Below are 17,984 nucleotides of genomic sequence, written 5' to 3'. Positions count from 1 at the left end.
CAAAAACAGTTTTGCAAAGCTATTTTATTATAAGTTTATACCGGTAAACATATAAAAATCAACAATATGTACAAGAGAATATGGACAAATTCATTTCACTTTTCATTCTAAATTGTAAACAAGTGGGTTGTAAAGAAAACGATAGCACTAAACACATTACATACAGCAAGACATACCCAAGGCACATCCTTGATATTTTAGCAAAACATTAAAATTCTGGTGTCATGTAGAGGGGAGGTGGGAAAATAGATTCACTTTCTTTCAAAGCACAAACATCTATAAACAAACCACAAAGCGTATGTGCTTCACTGGAAACCCACAAGGGATATTCTTCTCTTTTTGAATGTGCTGTTCTAGGAGGTAGTTCACACTGTTAGTTCAAATGTGTTTTGTCACAACGTTTTGCAACTTGCAGGCGAGTACAGTGGTGATGCCACTGACTCTTTCTCTGTGGTGCAGGAAATGAAGGAACCCCACACTTTTTCAACTTATTCAAGACTACAGCTTCAAAAGTAAAACTCCAAAATTGTTGGAAGTTTTCTCTTTGCTCTGCTGCAGTTTCCACATGACCCCGTAACCCTTAACTTTGAAGGTGGACATTTTGCTGTGGTAGTACCGACTGAAAAGCAACCTCCGGTTGTACAAATAGCTTACTCGACAGAGCGGGGGGGCCCACGTACAAAGGCTGAGTTCTGACCGCAGTGGCCTGGGTTTGAATCTGAAAGTTGCTGCCTTTTTCTGTATCTAAAACCCAATAACGCCTTAAAGATGGAAAAAAATCTTTAAAAATAGACATCTTCTTTACTTTCAGAGTGTTTTCGGCGGAAAAGACAGAAAAAACCACAGGTCAGAGGCAGGGGAAGTGAAGAGGGGCTGAGGAGTAAATGGGGTATCCTAGAGGGGGGTCAGCTGCCTGAACAGTTAGGTTCCTTAGCATGAAGGGGTGAGCCTGGATGCTGTAGCGCTCCTCGTCGTCATTAGTGGCGTACAGAAGCTCCCAGGACAGGTTCGCCCACTGCCCTCGCACCCCCTCTCCATTCAGACGCCCCACCTGCACCAGCTGCTCCTGCAGGGACAGAACTCTCCCGGTGTACGTACCCTGTGCACACAATCATACCATTTTTAAAAATGCAAAATTGGCTCTAAATTGCCATTTTAAATACCCTCAATAGTTTTTCAATGACAGGATAAGAAAAAGCTGCAGGTAAAGTATCAATAGATGTACTTTTATATTTTTGTAGCATAGAAAGAATGTAAAAAATAACTAGAGTGTGCAATTACCATAGCGAGGTCATGTCCTAGAGAGAATAGGAAAGGTTTCTCCTGAAGGACGCTGTCGTGCCAGCCTTTCTCCGTCACCAGGCCGATGTACCAATCTCTTTCATACTCCTCCAAGGTGCTGAACAATTCTTCAGGGGACTCCATGGGCCCGAGACTCGCTTGATCAAACAGCAGCTTGAAACTGAACCTGAAGGTAAACAAAACCATAGTTCCATAATTCAATGAAGTATTCATATTTTTTCCACTACATAGACATAACACAATTACCTGATTATATAAAAGAGAGATAACAAGTCACAGGAATAGAAATCTAGCTGGCATACAAAACACATAATACAAAATATATAAATTTACTTTAATAATTTATTATCCATGCTTACTTAATACCTACTCAATATATAACTACTAGTTATTATGACTATTGTTCTTTGAAATGTTGGTTACTAGTTACTAAAACCCAGACTTGTATCTGCCACTGTTACCTGAAAGCCCGAAGTGCGAGCTGGTAAAGTTCTTTACTTGAGGAGAGCCAGTCGAGTCCTTCAGTCCACGGTATGTCTCCACAATAGAGTCTGTAGACGTAGCTGGGGCTGGTGAAGGCAGACTCTGCCCCCACTGATATGAGACATGAAAGTGCAACCTGTGCATGAAGCTCTTTCAAAGCTTCGTCCTCCTTCAGCGCTTTGGTCATTTGTTCAGAGGTCTCACCCTGAACAGCAGACCCAAACTGGCCCAAGCTGAACCGAAACCAGTCCTCAGGAAACAGAGTCCTGAGCTGCAGCAGGCGGGACGGCAGCAGAGGGGCAGTCCTCCACCCGGTCGGCAAGTTGAACACCTCCGACTGCGGGCAGCTGAAGTTCAGCTGAGGGAGAGAGCCAGGACTCTCTCTGAAGACCTCAGGGTTACGCCCTTTATCCACGGCTGGCATCCCGATGCCCAGACCCAGAGGCTGCAGAGGCTGCAGAGCAGAAAGAGCCATGTTTTCAAAAAGGCTGTCCATCTCCACGGAGCCTGGCAGAGAGGCGCCCGTCTGTAGCGCCACGAGTCCAGGCTGGGCCTCTGCGGTCACCAACGCCACCGTCCGTCTGGCCGGTTGAGGACCAAACAGGTCATCCTCATCCGACCAATCCCCAAAGGACGTCAGACTGGAGCTGTCCTGTCTGAATCTGAGAGAAGACACGTTGGATTCCACCACGACGGCCTCAGGTGGTTGGTTAGAAGTTGTCTGGGCAAACGTGGAGGACTGGGACTTCCTGCCTCCAGCGCCGGGCCCTTCTTCTCCGCTCCATATAAATCCTTTATGTTTCTGCACACAGTATCTGAGCAGCAACCAGACCAGTGCTTTCAGAAATTCATCCTGAAGTTTCCTCAAGTTGTCGTGAGAGTCGATGATGCCAGAGAGCACATTTCGGGCGTCAGAGTAGACTTGCACTGTAAGGGCAGCGCAAGGGGTGAGGGCGTTCCCCCAGTGCAGGTTCAAGCCCTGAGTGAAGCCAAGCCGCTCAGGACGCTCAAAAGCGGCCTCAAACACCTCGTCAACCCTACGAGCCTCCACTGTGTGGCAAGATGTCTCCTGGAGCTCCAGACCCTGTAACAAACCACATGGCACATGTAATATTGCACACATGTAACACATCTAATCTTGCAAAGGACTGCTGTGATTTTTAAAGGAAACATTCAACCCCAAAATCATTATTTGTATATCTATTACTAACCTAAGGTTACCCTGAATTCCTAAAGGAAACATCTTTCATGCCTTCACGGTGAACGAAGGATAATACAAATTATTACAAAATCTTGAGGAATATGAGTTTAACACTAGCCTCACTGTATCAACACATTTACAAATAACTCACTATAGCACGAGACAAGGCTGACAGGCAGGTAGGCCATCCAGTTATTTTAGCTGGGCCGGCTCAGATGATTGGTCGTGCTTTTTACAGCACCACGGCTTCCACAGATGACATTTTTAAATTAAACTAAAGTATTTTCGTTTATTGAGAGATTCTTTGTTCACCGTGGAGGCATGGTAGAAAGAAAAATGATCTTGTAGAAGTAACGCGGGTTGAGTAATTGAAGTTTTACAAAAATAGATATGGAGAAAGACACCGTACCTTAATGTTGACTGTACAGTAGCCATATCCTCTCTCCAGGATCATTATCCAAACCATACGGTCCTGAAAGCGCCCAAGAAAATGAGAGCCTGGGGCTAAAGAACCTACAGAGGGGGAAGAACATCATCAGCCATCCATGCCGCTAACATGTTAAGATGTGATCTGTAAGTCGAGAGCAGAGAAATGGTGCATTCTTTTCATTTCGCATCAGCCCTGCGTCCCTCTGCTGAATACGTGGAGAACATTACTACTGGATCAGCTGCAGGGAGACGCGTACCATCACAGTCGTACAGGAAGGCCATGATCCTGTTTTAACTGGCTGACTGCACAGAGATCTAAATATTACATCTATCTTAGCCAGAGCTTTCCATTAGTCTCTAAAAATGCAGGCGGAAGACAGACGTTTATTTCAACTCAGATGGACAGAAATGAAAAAGGGTGATGGAGGCTTTTGTTTAAAGTTGACTAGTGTTTGCTTGGCTCAAGAACGAAAAATGTCATGTCCCATAACGACATCTCGGAATAGTCCTAGCCGCTACCTCATGATGGGAAGTGACAAGCTGGGAAGACTCCTTTCCCGCTCACTGCTCCACGGCCCCCAGTGCGAGGAAAGCAAGAGAACACTACAAACTGCCATCGTTACACTGCGAGCATCAAACTAACAAGCGCTTGTTCTGCATTATACATCACAGCTACAGCACCGGGGGCTAGGGAAAAACAAGATTGAGTGATAACATCACCTCAGCAGCTTTATTCAGTTTTAAATCATCAGTCCATAAATAATATTTCTCTACTTGCATCGTTTATTCCTCTTTCCCTCTCCTGATGGTGCACAGCTAACAACATCCTAGCAGCAGCTCCGTTTGGCCGCAGAGTATTACGCGGTTAATGGTGTGGAAACATTTGGATGTAATGAATACAGATCAGACCTATTTTTTTTGGGTCACTTCACAGGAAGCTCAACTGGATCATGCAAGCTCGCATTACTGCCAGCAAAAAAGAGCTGCTCACAACAACATTCCTCTTATTAATAAACCATACGATGGTTCACTGCACTCCGAACAGCAAACTGTCCCTACTTGAACCACAGGAGGATTCAGTCACTGCAATTATAGCACCGTCAAACCACATTGTATACAAATAATAATTGTTATTATAATAATAATAATAATAAAATGAACATGTACTGTGAATGTTGTTGGAGCTGTATACTGGCGTTTGTACTGCTGTGGAATGTAAAATAATTAATTAATATGTAACTTAAAGCTAAATAAAAAAAGAACGACACACAATGCTATCATTTAAAAATATAGTCAAAATACACTGATAATCAATAGTTAATTAATTAATATTAAATCAGATAGATGTGTAGATCGTATAATATTAATAATAATACTATTATTATTATTATTATTATTATTATTATTATAATAATAACAGTATAGTATAAATACTAAACTAATTAACTGTGATTACTTAAAATATCAAAAACATTTAACAGAAGAAAAAAAAGCCACCATAGAAAGTAGACATAACGTGCTTATTACCCAGGGAGCCTCTGGCGAAGGCCGTCCTCAGAGCAGACGCCAGACTCGTGCTCATCTGCTGGTAGAAGATGGAGTCCGGGCAGGGGCAGGCGGTCCCCACGGGGCCTGGCCAACTGCGCTGAGGTCTGGGGAACCCCACCAGGAAGATGGGCAGGGTGAAGAGGGGCAGCAGAGGGGCGGAGAGCAGGGCAGACAGGGTCACCACCAGCAGCAGCAGCGGGCACAGGGAGGCGTTCAGGGCCAGGAGGGTCCCAGCCGACTGACGCCGCTGCTTCTTCTCCGTCCAAGATGTCACCAACACAGTCAGGGTGAACTTTAGCTTGGAGAGGAACTGGGTCACTCTGTCGAGCAGCAGGCCCACCTGGAAGAACATGGAGAGCACTGATCTACTGAACCACCAATATGTCAGCCGAGGTTTGTGTAATATACATTTAGTTTGAGCTATTGTGTGCTTCATTCCTTATCTTACTATGTTATTTAGGTTACATTATTTTATTCTAATATAGAAGGGTGTGGGATATTTTAATGGAAATACTTAAAGGTCCCATGTCATGGCCATTTCTACTGATCATAATTCCGTTGTTGAGGTCTACTAGAATAGATTTACATTGTTCAATGTTACAAAATCACATTGGTTTTCTCATACAGCATCTCTGTATCATTTGGACCTAGGTATGGTCACGTCACTTTACTCAGGAAGAAAAAAATGGAAAAAGAGAAATCTCAAACGAGGCATTCTGGGGCAGCATAGACAGGTATTTTCTGTGTTAGAGTTTTACTCGCTACAGGGTTTACTTTGAGGGTTTGTGACTCTGCAGTAGGGCTGATAGATTAATAACCATTCATTTATTCTTCCTAGTTTTCATTCAGGCTAGGGTTGCTTCTTTATACCTGTTCTTTGCTTACCTAAAAATGTTTTGCATATGTTGGAAAAAAATGGTGTCAGTACCAAAAGTGATTTTCTAAGTTTGAGTTTGAAGCAAGCTAGATCCAAAATGCCAAATGTTGCTAATTTTTTTAATCCAATGAATGTCATCAGTTAAGAGCGCTGTTCAGATCTACAGTTGTGTGAGATGTGGCGGCACTGGGAAAATGTAGGCCTGCAGATTATAATTTGGTGTGGAAAGAAGAGGTAAACTAATGATGACCTCACCAGCAGAAGCTGAACTCCAGTGCCCAGGTTATCCCAACCTGGCAGCATGCTGTTTCCAGCTGCGAGACGCACCAAGACCACCACTACCATCTGCACCAGAGCATCCTCTGAGTTCTGCCACACCTGCACGGCAACAAAGGGCAGGCATAAAAATCAAGAAATTTCAGATAAAAAATAAATAAGATACAGTGGGGCAAAAAAGTATTTAGTCAGCCAACAATTGTGAAAGTTCTCCCACTTAAAAAGATGAGAGAGGCCTGTAATTTTCATCCAAGGTATACCTCAGCTATGAGAGACAAAATGAGAAAAGAAAAAAATCCAGAAAATCACATTGTCTGATTTTTAAAGAATTTATTTGCAAATTATGGTGGAAAATAAGTATTTGGTCAATAACAAAAGTTCATCTCAATACTTTGTTATATACCCTTTGTTGGCAATGATAGAGGTCAAACGTTTTCTGTAAGTCTTCACAAGGTTTTCACACACTGTTGCTGGTATTTTGGCCCATTCCTCCATGCAGATCTCCTCTAGAGCAGTGATGTTTTGGGGCTGTCACTGGGCAACACGGACTTTCAACTCCCTCCAAAGATTTTCTATGGGGTTTAGATCTGGAGACTGGCTAGGCCACTCCAGGACCTTGAAATGCTTCTTACGAAGCCACTCCTTCGTTGCCCGGGCGGTGTGTTTGGGATCATTGTCATGCTGAAAGACCCAGCCACGTTTCATCTTCAATGCCCTTGCTGATGGAAGGAGGTTGTCACTCAAAATCTCACGATACATGGCCCCATTCATTCTTTCCTTTACACGGATCAGTCGTCCTGGCCCCTTTGCAGAAAAACAGCCCCAAAGCATGATGTTTCCACCCCCATGTTTCACAGTGGGTATGGTGTTCTTTGGACGCAACTCAGCATTCTTTCTCCTCCAAAAACGTCTAGTTGAGTTTTTACCAAAAAGTTCTATTTTGGTTTCATCTGACCATATGACATTCTCCCAATCCTCTTCTGGATCATCTAAATCAGGGGTGTCAAACGTACGGCCCGCGGGCCGGATCAGGCCCGTGAACAAGTTTAATCCGGCCCGCGAGATGATTTTGGAAAGTATAAAAAATAAAAAGAGCTGCAATTTTTCAATGAAAGAAACTGCTGTTCTAAATGTGTCCACTGGGTGTCGCAATAGCAATTATGTGAAGCGAGCAAACTATGTATAACGGGCCTGAGGAAGTAATCCTGTGTTTACAGTCTATCGTGCTTGGCTTCCTCACTCCCCAAAATGTCGCTATCAAAAAAGAGAAAAGTGGACACAGAGTGCAGAGTTTTCCAAGAAAAATGGTCATCCTCCTATTTATTCACGGAAGTGAATGGGAAACCCGTGTGTTTGGTTTGTTCGCAGCACGTTTCAGTGCTGAAAGAATATAACCTTCGTCGCCACTATGAGACTCAACATGCCGACAAATATGATAACTTGAAAGGAAAACAGAGAAGCGAAAAGGTGAAGGAATTGCTGGCGGGTCTGAAAAAACCGCAGTCTGTGTTTACTCATAGCCGAGAAATCGGCGATGCTGCAGTGAAAGCCAGCTACCTTATTGCTAATGAAATTGCAGTGGCTTCAAAACCATTTAGCGAGGGTGAATTTGTGAAGACATGCATGCTGACAGCTGCAGAGATTGTGTGCCCTGAAAAGCGTCAAGCTTTTGAAAATATCAGCCTGACAAGAAACACAGTTGCACACAGGATTTCTGATCTTTCGGAGGATTTGGACAGCCAATTGAAGCGCAAAGTTAAGTCGTTTATTGCGTTTTCAGTTGCAATTGATGAAAGCACGGACATTACAGATGTTGCGCAACTGGCCATATTCATCCGCGGAGTTGATGATACTTTGACCGTAACCGAGGAGTTTGTGGAGTTGGTGCCGATGACGGATACCACGACAGCGGCTGATATTTTCAACACACTCGAGGGTGCCCTGGACAGAGTCGGAGTGGACTGGTCACGCGCTGTCAGCGTGGCTACAGACGGTGCGCCTTCAATGATCGGGAAAAAAGCAGGTGTTGTGACGAAATTCAGGGAAAAAGTGCAGACTGCAAATGGAGGACGTGATTTTTGGACTTTTCACTGTATTTTGCACCAGGAGGCATTGTGTTGCAAGTCATTAAAGATGGATAACGTCATGAAGGTGGTCGTCCAAACTGTTAATTTCATCCGATCAAGAGGCTTGAATCACCGTCAGTTTGACAACCTTCTCAGAGATAAAGACCACAACTACGGCCTGCCTTACCACACCGAGGTAAGATGGTTAAGCCGAGGCATTGTGCTGAGGCGTTTCTTTGATTTACGAGAGGAAATTGAACAATTCATGAAACAAAAAGGCAGACCAGTGTTAGAATTTAAGTCCAAAGAATGGATGCAGGATCTTGCGTTCATGGTGGATGTTACAGAGCACTTGAATAACTTGAACACAATGCTGCAGGGGCGCAACAAAGTTGTAACGCAGTATTATGACAGCGTATGTGCGTTCAAGTTGAAGCTGTCATTGTGGGAGACGCAGCTCGCGGGAGGTGATGCAGCGCACTTTCCTTGTCTGAAAAATGTGTGCGATACCCAACATGTCGCAGACATGAAGCGGTTCAAAGATAAACTAATAGGACTATTGCGGGAGTTTGAGCAACGCTTTCAGATTTTTGGTGAACTGGAGAAAGACTTCAAAGTTTTCTGCTCGCCATTCACCGCGAATGCCTCTGATCTGCCCGTCAACATTCAACTTGAAATAATAGACTTGCAGTGTGACTCAGATTTGAAGGGGAAATTTGCTGCAGCTGGCTTAGACACATTTTATCAGTATCTTTTGCCAGGTTACCCCAACTTGACAGCCCTTGCTGCAAAAGTGTTGTGCATGTTTGGAACCACGTATATTTGTGAGCAAGTTTTCTCTGTAATGAGCATCAATAAAACAAAGCTGCGCTCAAGGCTCACGCACAAGCACTTAAATGACATCCTGAAATTGGCTGCCACTCAGGCTTTGACCCCTGATATTGATGCACTTGTGAAAGCTAAAAGATGCCAGGTTTCAGGAGCAAAAACAACAGTGGGTAACCCAACTTAAAATGCTGCATAAGACACTGCACCCTGATATAGTTATCTAAAAAATGATTGTCTTCTGTGCAGATTGAAAGAAAGTGAACAGTGTGTGATTTACTGTAATAATGACAGTAACTTCAGTTCATAAGTTAGGTTTGTTGAAATTGTTCATGCATTGCACAGCTTTTATTTATCAATAAGTAATGTAGCCTACAAGGCAGGAAGTAAGTAACTCAACCCTCTTGAAAAGTTTCTACCTCAATTTGTCTCAATCATTTGGTGAGTTAGTACAGGATTAATATGTTAAAATGACAAATTAGTTATTTGAGAAGAGTTTTTGTATTTTGTTCATTCCCAGTATATGACTTAATGTTGTTGTATGGCTTTTTGTTGATACGCCAAGTCTAAATGTGCTTGTACTGTTATTGCACTAAAGTTCACTAAACTTAAACAAAGAAAACAATCTGAAGTTGTCGTCATTTTTTTGTTATTATGCTATGATTTTACCGCTCCGGCCCACTTGGGAATAGATTTTCCTCCATGTGGCCCCTGAGCTAAAATGAGTTTGACACCCCTGATCTAAATGCTCTCTAGCAAACTTCAGACGGGCCTGGACATGTACTGGCTTAAGCAGGGGGACACGTCTGGCACTGCAGGATTTGAGTCCCTGGCGGCGTAGTGTGTTACTGATGGTAGCCTTTGTTACTTTGGTCCCAGCTCTCTGCAGGTCATTGACTAGGTCCCCCCGTGTGGTTCTGGGATTTTTGCTCACCGTTCTTGTGATCATTATGACCCCACGGGGTGAGCTCTTGCGTGGAGCCCCAGATCGAGGGAGATTATCAGTGGTCTTGTATGTCTTCCATTTTCTAATAATTGCTCCCACAGTTGATTTCTTCACACCAAGCTGCTTACCTATTGCAGATTCAGTCTTCCCAGCCTGGTGCAGGTCTACAGTTTTGTTTCTGGTGTCCTTTGACAGCTCTTTGGTCTTGGCCATAGTGGAGTTTGGAGTGTGACTGTTTGAGGTTGTGGACAGGTGTCTTTTATACTGATAACGAGTTCAAGCAGGTGCCATTAATACAGTTAACAAGTGGAGGACAGAGGAGGCTCTTAAAGAAGAAGTTACAGGTCTGTGAGAGCCAGAAATCTTGTTTGTTTGTAGGGGACCAAATACTTATTTTCCACCATCATTTGCAAATAAATTCTTTAAAAATCAGACAATGTCATTTTCTGGATTTTCTTTTCTCATTTTGTCTCTCATAGTTGAGGTATACCTAGGATGACAATTACAGGCCTCTCTCATCTTTTTAAGTGGGAGAACTTGCACAATTGGTGGCTGACTAAATACTTTTTTGCCCCACTGTATGTGAATTTCTTTGCTGGCTAAATTAGGATTTGGTCTGTAGATACTTTAATAGGTCTTATTGTGAGTATTTGTTTGTGCATGTTATGTCCACATTAATACACAGCTTGTGAGAATGAGTAAGTGGGAACATACCAATCTGAAGGCTCGTGTGAATCCCACACTGAGGGACACCCTGTGGAGCAGCTGGAGAGATTTGTCCATAGACAGGAAAGCAATCATTGCAAATGGAGACACTGCAAAGTAAAACACAGAGTAAGTTCAAATCAAAAACACATTCACATTCAGAGCCATGTTGTTTTCTCTCCTGACAGAGATTTAAAGCATGGAGAACATCGGACTTTAAACACTAATTGAAATGAGCTCACCGAGATAAAGAAGGACTCTTCTGATTGCTGCTGCAAAATATAAACCTCTGCTCCTCTGCTTGAAAGTCTGCACACTGTTCATGCCTTTAGGGTACAGGGGATTAAGGAACACCCCTCCAAATACATATGCCCCCTGGATTTCTCTGAGAGTCCAACAGAGGCCAAACAGACCCAGGAGGAGGTAGCTGACAGGACCTTGGGGTCCCGTAACCAGGCCCTGCGGCTGGGCGGAACCGAGGAAGTGATGCAGCAGCCCTGCCTCTGCCATCGCCACCAGGAACACGCTCAGATAGAGCAGCAGCTCCCTGAAGCCCAGATTCCAGCCAAAGGAACTGGGAGGAGGAGGAGGTGGCGACCCACCTCTGCGAAAACCATGGTCCCCGAAGGCTGCTCTGGGACGTCTGCAGAGTGTGCCAACCTGGCTGAGGTCCAGGCTCAGCAGAAATCCCGTGGAGACGGAGAAGAGAACCACACCCAGTGTTGACGGGATGAAGTAATTGGACACAGCTACGCTGGCAGATATGGCGAACATCAACAGCAGCCTATGGGACAGCAAACACAAATGATACACAGGCTAATGTCACAATTGTCATTTGCATGAGAATATAAGAATGAGGCCTAGACTTCCACACATCTAACTAATCTAGAGGACATGTTTTTTTTAGTAGTGCATTATGTGCACATCCTGTTTTATCTCTTACACCCCGGCAAATGTCATGCTGTTTAATGATTGCTCCTTGTAGATGTTCATGTGAACTGCACCCTTATGACGCAGCATACACTTAGAGTGCTAGAGGATGCAACTATGGGATGGTAGGTCGATTGCTCTGGACACAAAGAAGTGCTGGGTGGAGTTCTTTGGATGAGAGGAAAAGCTTTCGAGAAAGCAGAAAGCAGCAATACCGAAGATTACGCAATCTGCCAGGCATGATTGAACAAGCACTGAGCTATTAATTTAAATTAAAAAAAACTGTGTTTTGTTCAAATGTGTGCTTTAAAACTACTAAAGCCAATGCTTTTAATCATAATATATCTACGTATCAGGCATTTATATGAATTTAGGGGAAAACTAGATAACATGCATAGAAATGGAAAACTAGATATTTGAAGTAAGAGCAAAACGTTTATATCAAAATGAGGACCAATAAACTTTAGAGGGAGAATCTAATGTTACAATTGTAATGGTCCCTAACTTTAAAAAAAATAAATAATAATAAATGCAATAAATATTGATGATGAACACAGATTCACAGACTGTACTAGATATTTTATATTAATCTAAAGGCATATGAGGAATCACATAAAAACATGCCATTGCTGATGTAGTTTTCAACAAATCTTCTGAATTAATACATATTTGCTGATGACATGGACAAAAAAGAACAACACCAGAGCAAAACTGCTGCTGAAGGCTAAGGCTGAATCATGGTCTTTCGATATGTACCTGAGGTTGCTTGACATTGGCGAGCCTCCTAAGCAAAAAACCAGAGTCTGCTCCATGCCCCAGAGGAGCAGAGCATCCAGAGGGGGGAGGATACCCAGCGCCCACAGCAGAGGTAGGAAGAGGAACAGAACATGGAGAACCTGGCTGGCCAGTTGGAGCTCAGGAATAGGGCCTGAGAATCTGAATCAGAACAAGGCATGGAGATTCATTATGGCAGCAAGCACTGAAAGTATATTCCATAAGAAGACATCTAAATTAGGCAGAAAACTATTTTGGTGTTGCTCACCTGACAGCCAAGTCCACTGCAATGAAAATAAAAATGTAGAGGGGCCGGGTGAGTGGGGTGATCTCATAAGTGTCCTGTGCGTGGAAAGTGGCCGTCTCTGTGGCTGTGTTTACAATGAGGGAGTACTCTGCTATACACAGTGTGACCCAACTCAGGACAAAGACGACCATGGATATGCCGATGCTGCCGTAGAGAGCCGTCAGTCTTCCAAGGAACACATACCATGTCCCAAAGCCACAGAGCACCCCAGCTAGTACCGTGTGCAGCACCACATTCAGTCCAAACCTCTTCCCTGGGGCAATAAATCGGACAGTCTCTGGGCTGACACAGTGGGTGAATTCCACTTCCTCTTCATCTACGAGGATGTTGGGCGCACCTAGTCTCTCCACTGTGCCACTCCTCCGGGCAGCATAGAACGCCAGGGCCTGGACCCCCGCCGCAGCCCCGAACATGAGCATGCCAGCCAGCACTGTGGCGTGGAGCTCCTGCAGCAGCTTTAGCTGGCAGAGCAGAGTACCGATGCCCCCAAAAAGCCATGGTGTCAAGAACAAGACTGCCTGATTGACATAAACAAAGGGTGGGGCACAGTAGCCCAACTTGAAGCGTGGGCCCCCCAACACCGTCTGGGGGAAGCGCTTCCAGAAGAACTCCTGCTTGTACTCGTTAAGAAGGGGCACATCTGGCCCCATTCTGACCATTCCCGAAGGGGTGGCAGGTCATCTCCACCCAGCTGATGGTGGCGGTCTATTCATCGTCCCCTACACGATGAGAGTACCTGCAATGAAGCACACCTTCAGTTAGGCAATGTAGAAACAATTATTACAGACAAGAGATGTCCTCATATAATCATGTCCCTGGTCTGTGCCTCTAATGTAGTCACATCATACAATCTGTAGAAATATGATGATAGTCATTCTACGGCCAAAGGGACACAACAAAGCAAATAATATAACTTTTAAACTACGTTACTGTCAACTACGCTAGCAGTGTACTTGGATGATTTTGTATCTGCCAACTCGCTTAATACAGCTGTCAGAATATCAAAGGAATACCCCAGAATACTTTACCAGTGTTTCATATGAAGTGAGCACTGAAGGTTAATAATAAGAATATTCCATTTATCTCATTACTGACTTGTAAACAACATAAATAATTGTTGAGCCATTTACAAAACAACAGAGACAGCGGGACAACCAAAAGCCAAACTGACACCTACTTTCTTCTTCATCAATCTGATAACATAAAGTTAACGTTGACAGAGCATCCCTGAAACTCTAGTAAACAGTTTTCTTGAAGTGGTCGTTAGCACCTTAGATTACAAGTTTCAACTGAAAATGTATGTTTTAATAGCTAAAGAACCGAACATATCCCTTTGTTTAAAATGCACAACACAAAATAAGATACAACAGCAACAGCTGCTGGGTTACCATATAAACACAGAAGCAGTAGCTTGTAGGTGCGCTAACGTGGGCTAACCTGTTCAAACTAGTCCCCAAGCTAGTATATAATCAAACCAGGTAATAAGCGATACGTTAATCGTTTACTGGATCTCTCTGAGTCTGTTTTTATATTTTTCCGTTAGCTAGCTATATTATTGTTAGCTAGCGATGCCAGCAAGTCTTTTCAGCTTGACTGCTTTAGCCTGCTACCACTACAGGTAAATAAGAGCAGGTTAGCATCTTGCAAGACAAGGGTGGGAGAAAGACTTACCGTTAACAGCAGAATAACCAACCGCAGGTACTCGTTGTGTAAAATTTGACGATATATGATTTATGATGATGAAACGAGCGGAAATTGCAAGCATTAAAATAAGCTGCGAGCTAACCGCTTGAAAGCAAAGCAACATCATACACAAACCAATTGAGAACCAATAGGAGTGGAGAGTAGGGAAAAGCGCGTCCTCTGATTGGCTCAAAAAGTATAAGACCCGCCTGCACAACACAACCCCCCTCCCTTCAACTACACACGTTTTTTTAAACAAAAGAAAACAACACAAACACATGTTGGTTGTGTTTTAAAAGCTAAAGGAGGTCGGGGTTTCAAAGACAACTAGAGCGATACTCAGATCATCCAGATGTGTTCAACAACAATAGCAGTAAAACACTGTTTTATAATGTACAGATGTGAGGCTGTGAGTTGAACCGACTGTATAGCATAACCGTGTTAGTCACATGTGCTTGGCGTGCAGAGGGTTAAAACGAACCCAAAAATATTTGGCACCCATCTGTCATTTTTACCGTTGTTATTCGCATAGGTGGAAGAAAAAATATTTTGATATTTTGGCAATCTGGAAGATTTGTATAGATTTTGTACAGCTTGTGTATCATTTGATTATAATTATTGACGTGTTAATGTATTCAACACTTGAATGTTGCATCTGGAAATGGTGGAGCTCCTTTTAATGCATTTTAATAAATAAATATGTCCTTAGTTACTTTCCATAACCGACTGTTGGACAACCAAAACAAAAACGAAGGAAGAGGTGATATATGACCAGTATAATTTGGACTCAGTCAGAATTAGATTTATTTGGGCTTTTGGAGTTATTTGATTACTCCCTGTCATTTGGGACTCCTAAAGACATTATATTCAAAAAGGAATATGAATTGCATTTATTTAAATACCAATGAACACTGAATAAGTAACACTGGGTTTACAACCAAAAACACATAAGAAATGTATTGATTGTATTGAATTTTTTCAGCAAGTCAAAGATTATTTTAAGTATAACTAAGTGTTACTTTAAGCAACTTAACGCAGGGCACAATAAACGATTCTTTGTGAGTGCAAATCACATTTAACTGTACCGACAAAGATATTAGAAACGATACTGTTTGAAAAATGGACCAAAACTACCAGAATACAGTTACCAGAAAATACACCTCTCCTCAACGGATTTCAACCGAACAATACAAAGACCATCCCTCTTTACAATTATAATTACATGAAATTACACATCCCAAGGGCTTGTTTATTCTTCTTCCCCTGAATAATTGTTCAACCTCTCACTCATCATTATCTTTAAATCCTGAATCTTAGATGACCTCAACAACTGACATAAGATTAGAAATATGAATATTACATTCTTAATCCTTATTATCATGTTCCTAATACTAAAAGATTACATCTATGTATTTTATTATTTTATTATAATGAAAGTGGTTGTGTTTAAGTGTCTCCCCTCAAAACACGTTGATCTATTCAGAGAAAAGGAGGGCAAAGAGGAGGATCGTGAAGTGATCAACTAAAAAGGCCATAATATCAACACAAAGAAAGATAATAATCTGGAGCCAAGGAGATTACATTGTTGATGTTGTTGTTGTTGTTGTTGTTGTTATTCTTCAGTGAGGCTGAGGGGATAAGGGTGAGCAGGAGGTTATGTTTCCTTGTCATCTTGAAAAGGCAATCTCTTTTCTGCGTAGAACACAATAAACCATAACAACAGAGAAGCCCTTCAGTCACGACAACATGTATCGCACCCTGTAATCCTCCCATAGCACCACTTATTTCAAATCATTGCTCCATTTTTTTTATAGCTGCCTGATGAAGATAATCAACTTGAATTAGGACTTAAGAGTCATTAAAGGAGAAGCACAAATGCAAATATCATGAAATAAAAAAGGCTGATAGCAAATTGGCTACAATTTACATAAAGCAATCCATTTGACGGGGCTCTGAAAATGGATTCTCTTTGAATTTACAAGAAAATGTTCTGTTGTTTGGTTATCCGTACTTTGTTTTTGCCCATTTCAACCACTGTGTGATTGAAATAATGTGATTAATGACACACACGTTCAATAACGGGATACGTCCAGAAGTGAAAAACAGTTTAGATTTAATGCTGTCCTCCAAAATATCTGCACAAAATAAAAGCATTTCCCTTTTCACTCTAATTGTCACTCTCACTTGTCTTTCTTTTATCTGTATTTCCTCTCTCCTTTCACTCTTTATTCTAGGGAGCCTCACAGGAAACAAATTACAGGAAAATGACAGGCGACAACAATAACTCAATGACAGATTTCAAGAGAAGCAATATGGCAAGATTGTTTTTGAAAAGAGGATGTATTTGTCGGGCTGGAAAATGAACTCTGGGACATAATATGCACCTTTTGAAGACAAAATAATTTATATTTTCATTATCTGAATTCGGTTGCCATCAGCAGTTTAAGTGTGGGCGAATAGCATGCTTTATTTTTACAACAGCAATTCCAAGTCAAGTGAGGATGTTGATGCAACCTGAACCGAGGCACTTCTAAGCTTAATACAAACTGGTAAATATGTAATGCACAAAGAGTTTAATGTTCCATTACACGTACCAGACATAATGCTTTGATAAGCATTGCGCAAGATGCGGTGTTACATCAGCATCAAAAATCAGTCAATGTCCTCATCCCTCTCACTTCACCCACGACATCAAGCAACACTGGAACCTGAGTAGATAGCGGTGAAAACATGGTCCATTCAGCAATTATTCACAGAGTCTTGGACTAATGGTGCTCTGAATGCACAGACAGAGCAAATGTAGGGAGTTAGTGGACCAGAAGTAATGGCCCCATACAGAGCATGGGTTTTTGTGTGTGTGTGTGTGTGTGTGTGTGTGTGTGTGTGTGTGTGTGTGTGTGTGTGTGTGTGTTGGTGGGGATGGGAGAAGAAGCATCATCTATAACTGATTCCCAGCAAAAACATGTCTAATTATGAATCCAGACTACAGCTGTGGAGACTCTCTTTCCCCTCTCCTCCTCTCCCAGCCGGGCTCCATATCAGGCAGATGAAAACATAACCTGTCACATTCCATCCCATTAAACCAGCTTCGAACCATGTGGTCTACTCACATGGAGGAGCGAAGAGAGGGAGCGAGAGATATAGACAGAGAGAGAGAGAGACTGGGTTCACTCAGGACTGATGAATTATTCACCATCTTTATGCAAAGAGAAACATACTGTATGTGGTGCTATAAGCATACACATAGAAAATAGCATTAAAAGCTGTTATATTCTAACATATCCATACTGCACACAGATCAAATGTGTAATTATCTTTTGAAATACCTAATGCATTAGAGAGCTCTTCCTGAGCCTCCAAATCTGTGCATTAGTTTTCTCTTTCATAATACGAGTCCATCATCTGCCATTTGATGTCAGGCAGAGCAAGGTAATGACAGTGCACTGTCATTAGCCCTGCTTAATGCTGGGAATTAACACAAATTAAGTAAAGTTAAGTACATGCATTAGAGGAGCTTGTTTGGGGAGAGCTTTTCAATTTTACTGCTGTGTTCAGCCAAGGAACACTAAACTAAAGCACACACACACACACACACACACACACACACACACACACACACACACACACACACA

The 17,984-nt window shown here is 42.5% G+C and overlaps 1 protein-coding gene across 2 annotated transcripts; it reads right to left on the bottom strand.

Moving 5' to 3' along the window:
* Window positions 1–6: 6 nt before the first annotated feature.
* pcnx4 (pecanex 4) lies at window positions 7–17,032 on the bottom strand. Of its 2 annotated transcripts, none has more exons than XM_079693801.1 (11): window positions 16,947–17,032; window positions 12,631–13,405; window positions 12,345–12,524; window positions 10,901–11,442; window positions 10,668–10,768; window positions 6,096–6,218; window positions 4,943–5,303; window positions 3,396–3,499; window positions 1,764–2,869; window positions 1,282–1,468; window positions 7–1,099 (listed from the first exon to the last, which is right to left on the bottom strand). In XM_079693801.1, exons 2-11 carry the CDS (start codon window positions 13,326–13,328, stop codon window positions 848–850), a joined length of 3,654 nt encoding a protein of 1,217 aa, XP_079549927.1. In that variant the 5' UTR covers window positions 13,329–13,405; window positions 16,947–17,032; the 3' UTR covers window positions 7–847. The 2 variants fall into 2 exon arrangements, with proteins under 2 accessions (XP_079549927.1, XP_079549926.1); XM_079693800.1 differs by lacking the exon at window positions 16,947–17,032 and adding an exon at window positions 14,341–14,647.
* Window positions 17,033–17,984: the final 952 nt, after the last annotated feature.

Source organism: Notothenia rossii (assembly GCF_949606895.1).
Source record: "Notothenia rossii genome assembly, chromosome: 7".
Classification (NCBI taxonomy): domain Eukaryota; kingdom Metazoa; phylum Chordata; class Actinopteri; order Perciformes; family Nototheniidae; genus Notothenia; species Notothenia rossii.
Note: the sequence above shows the minus strand (reverse complement) of the source record. Positions and strands in the feature narration are given on the sequence as shown.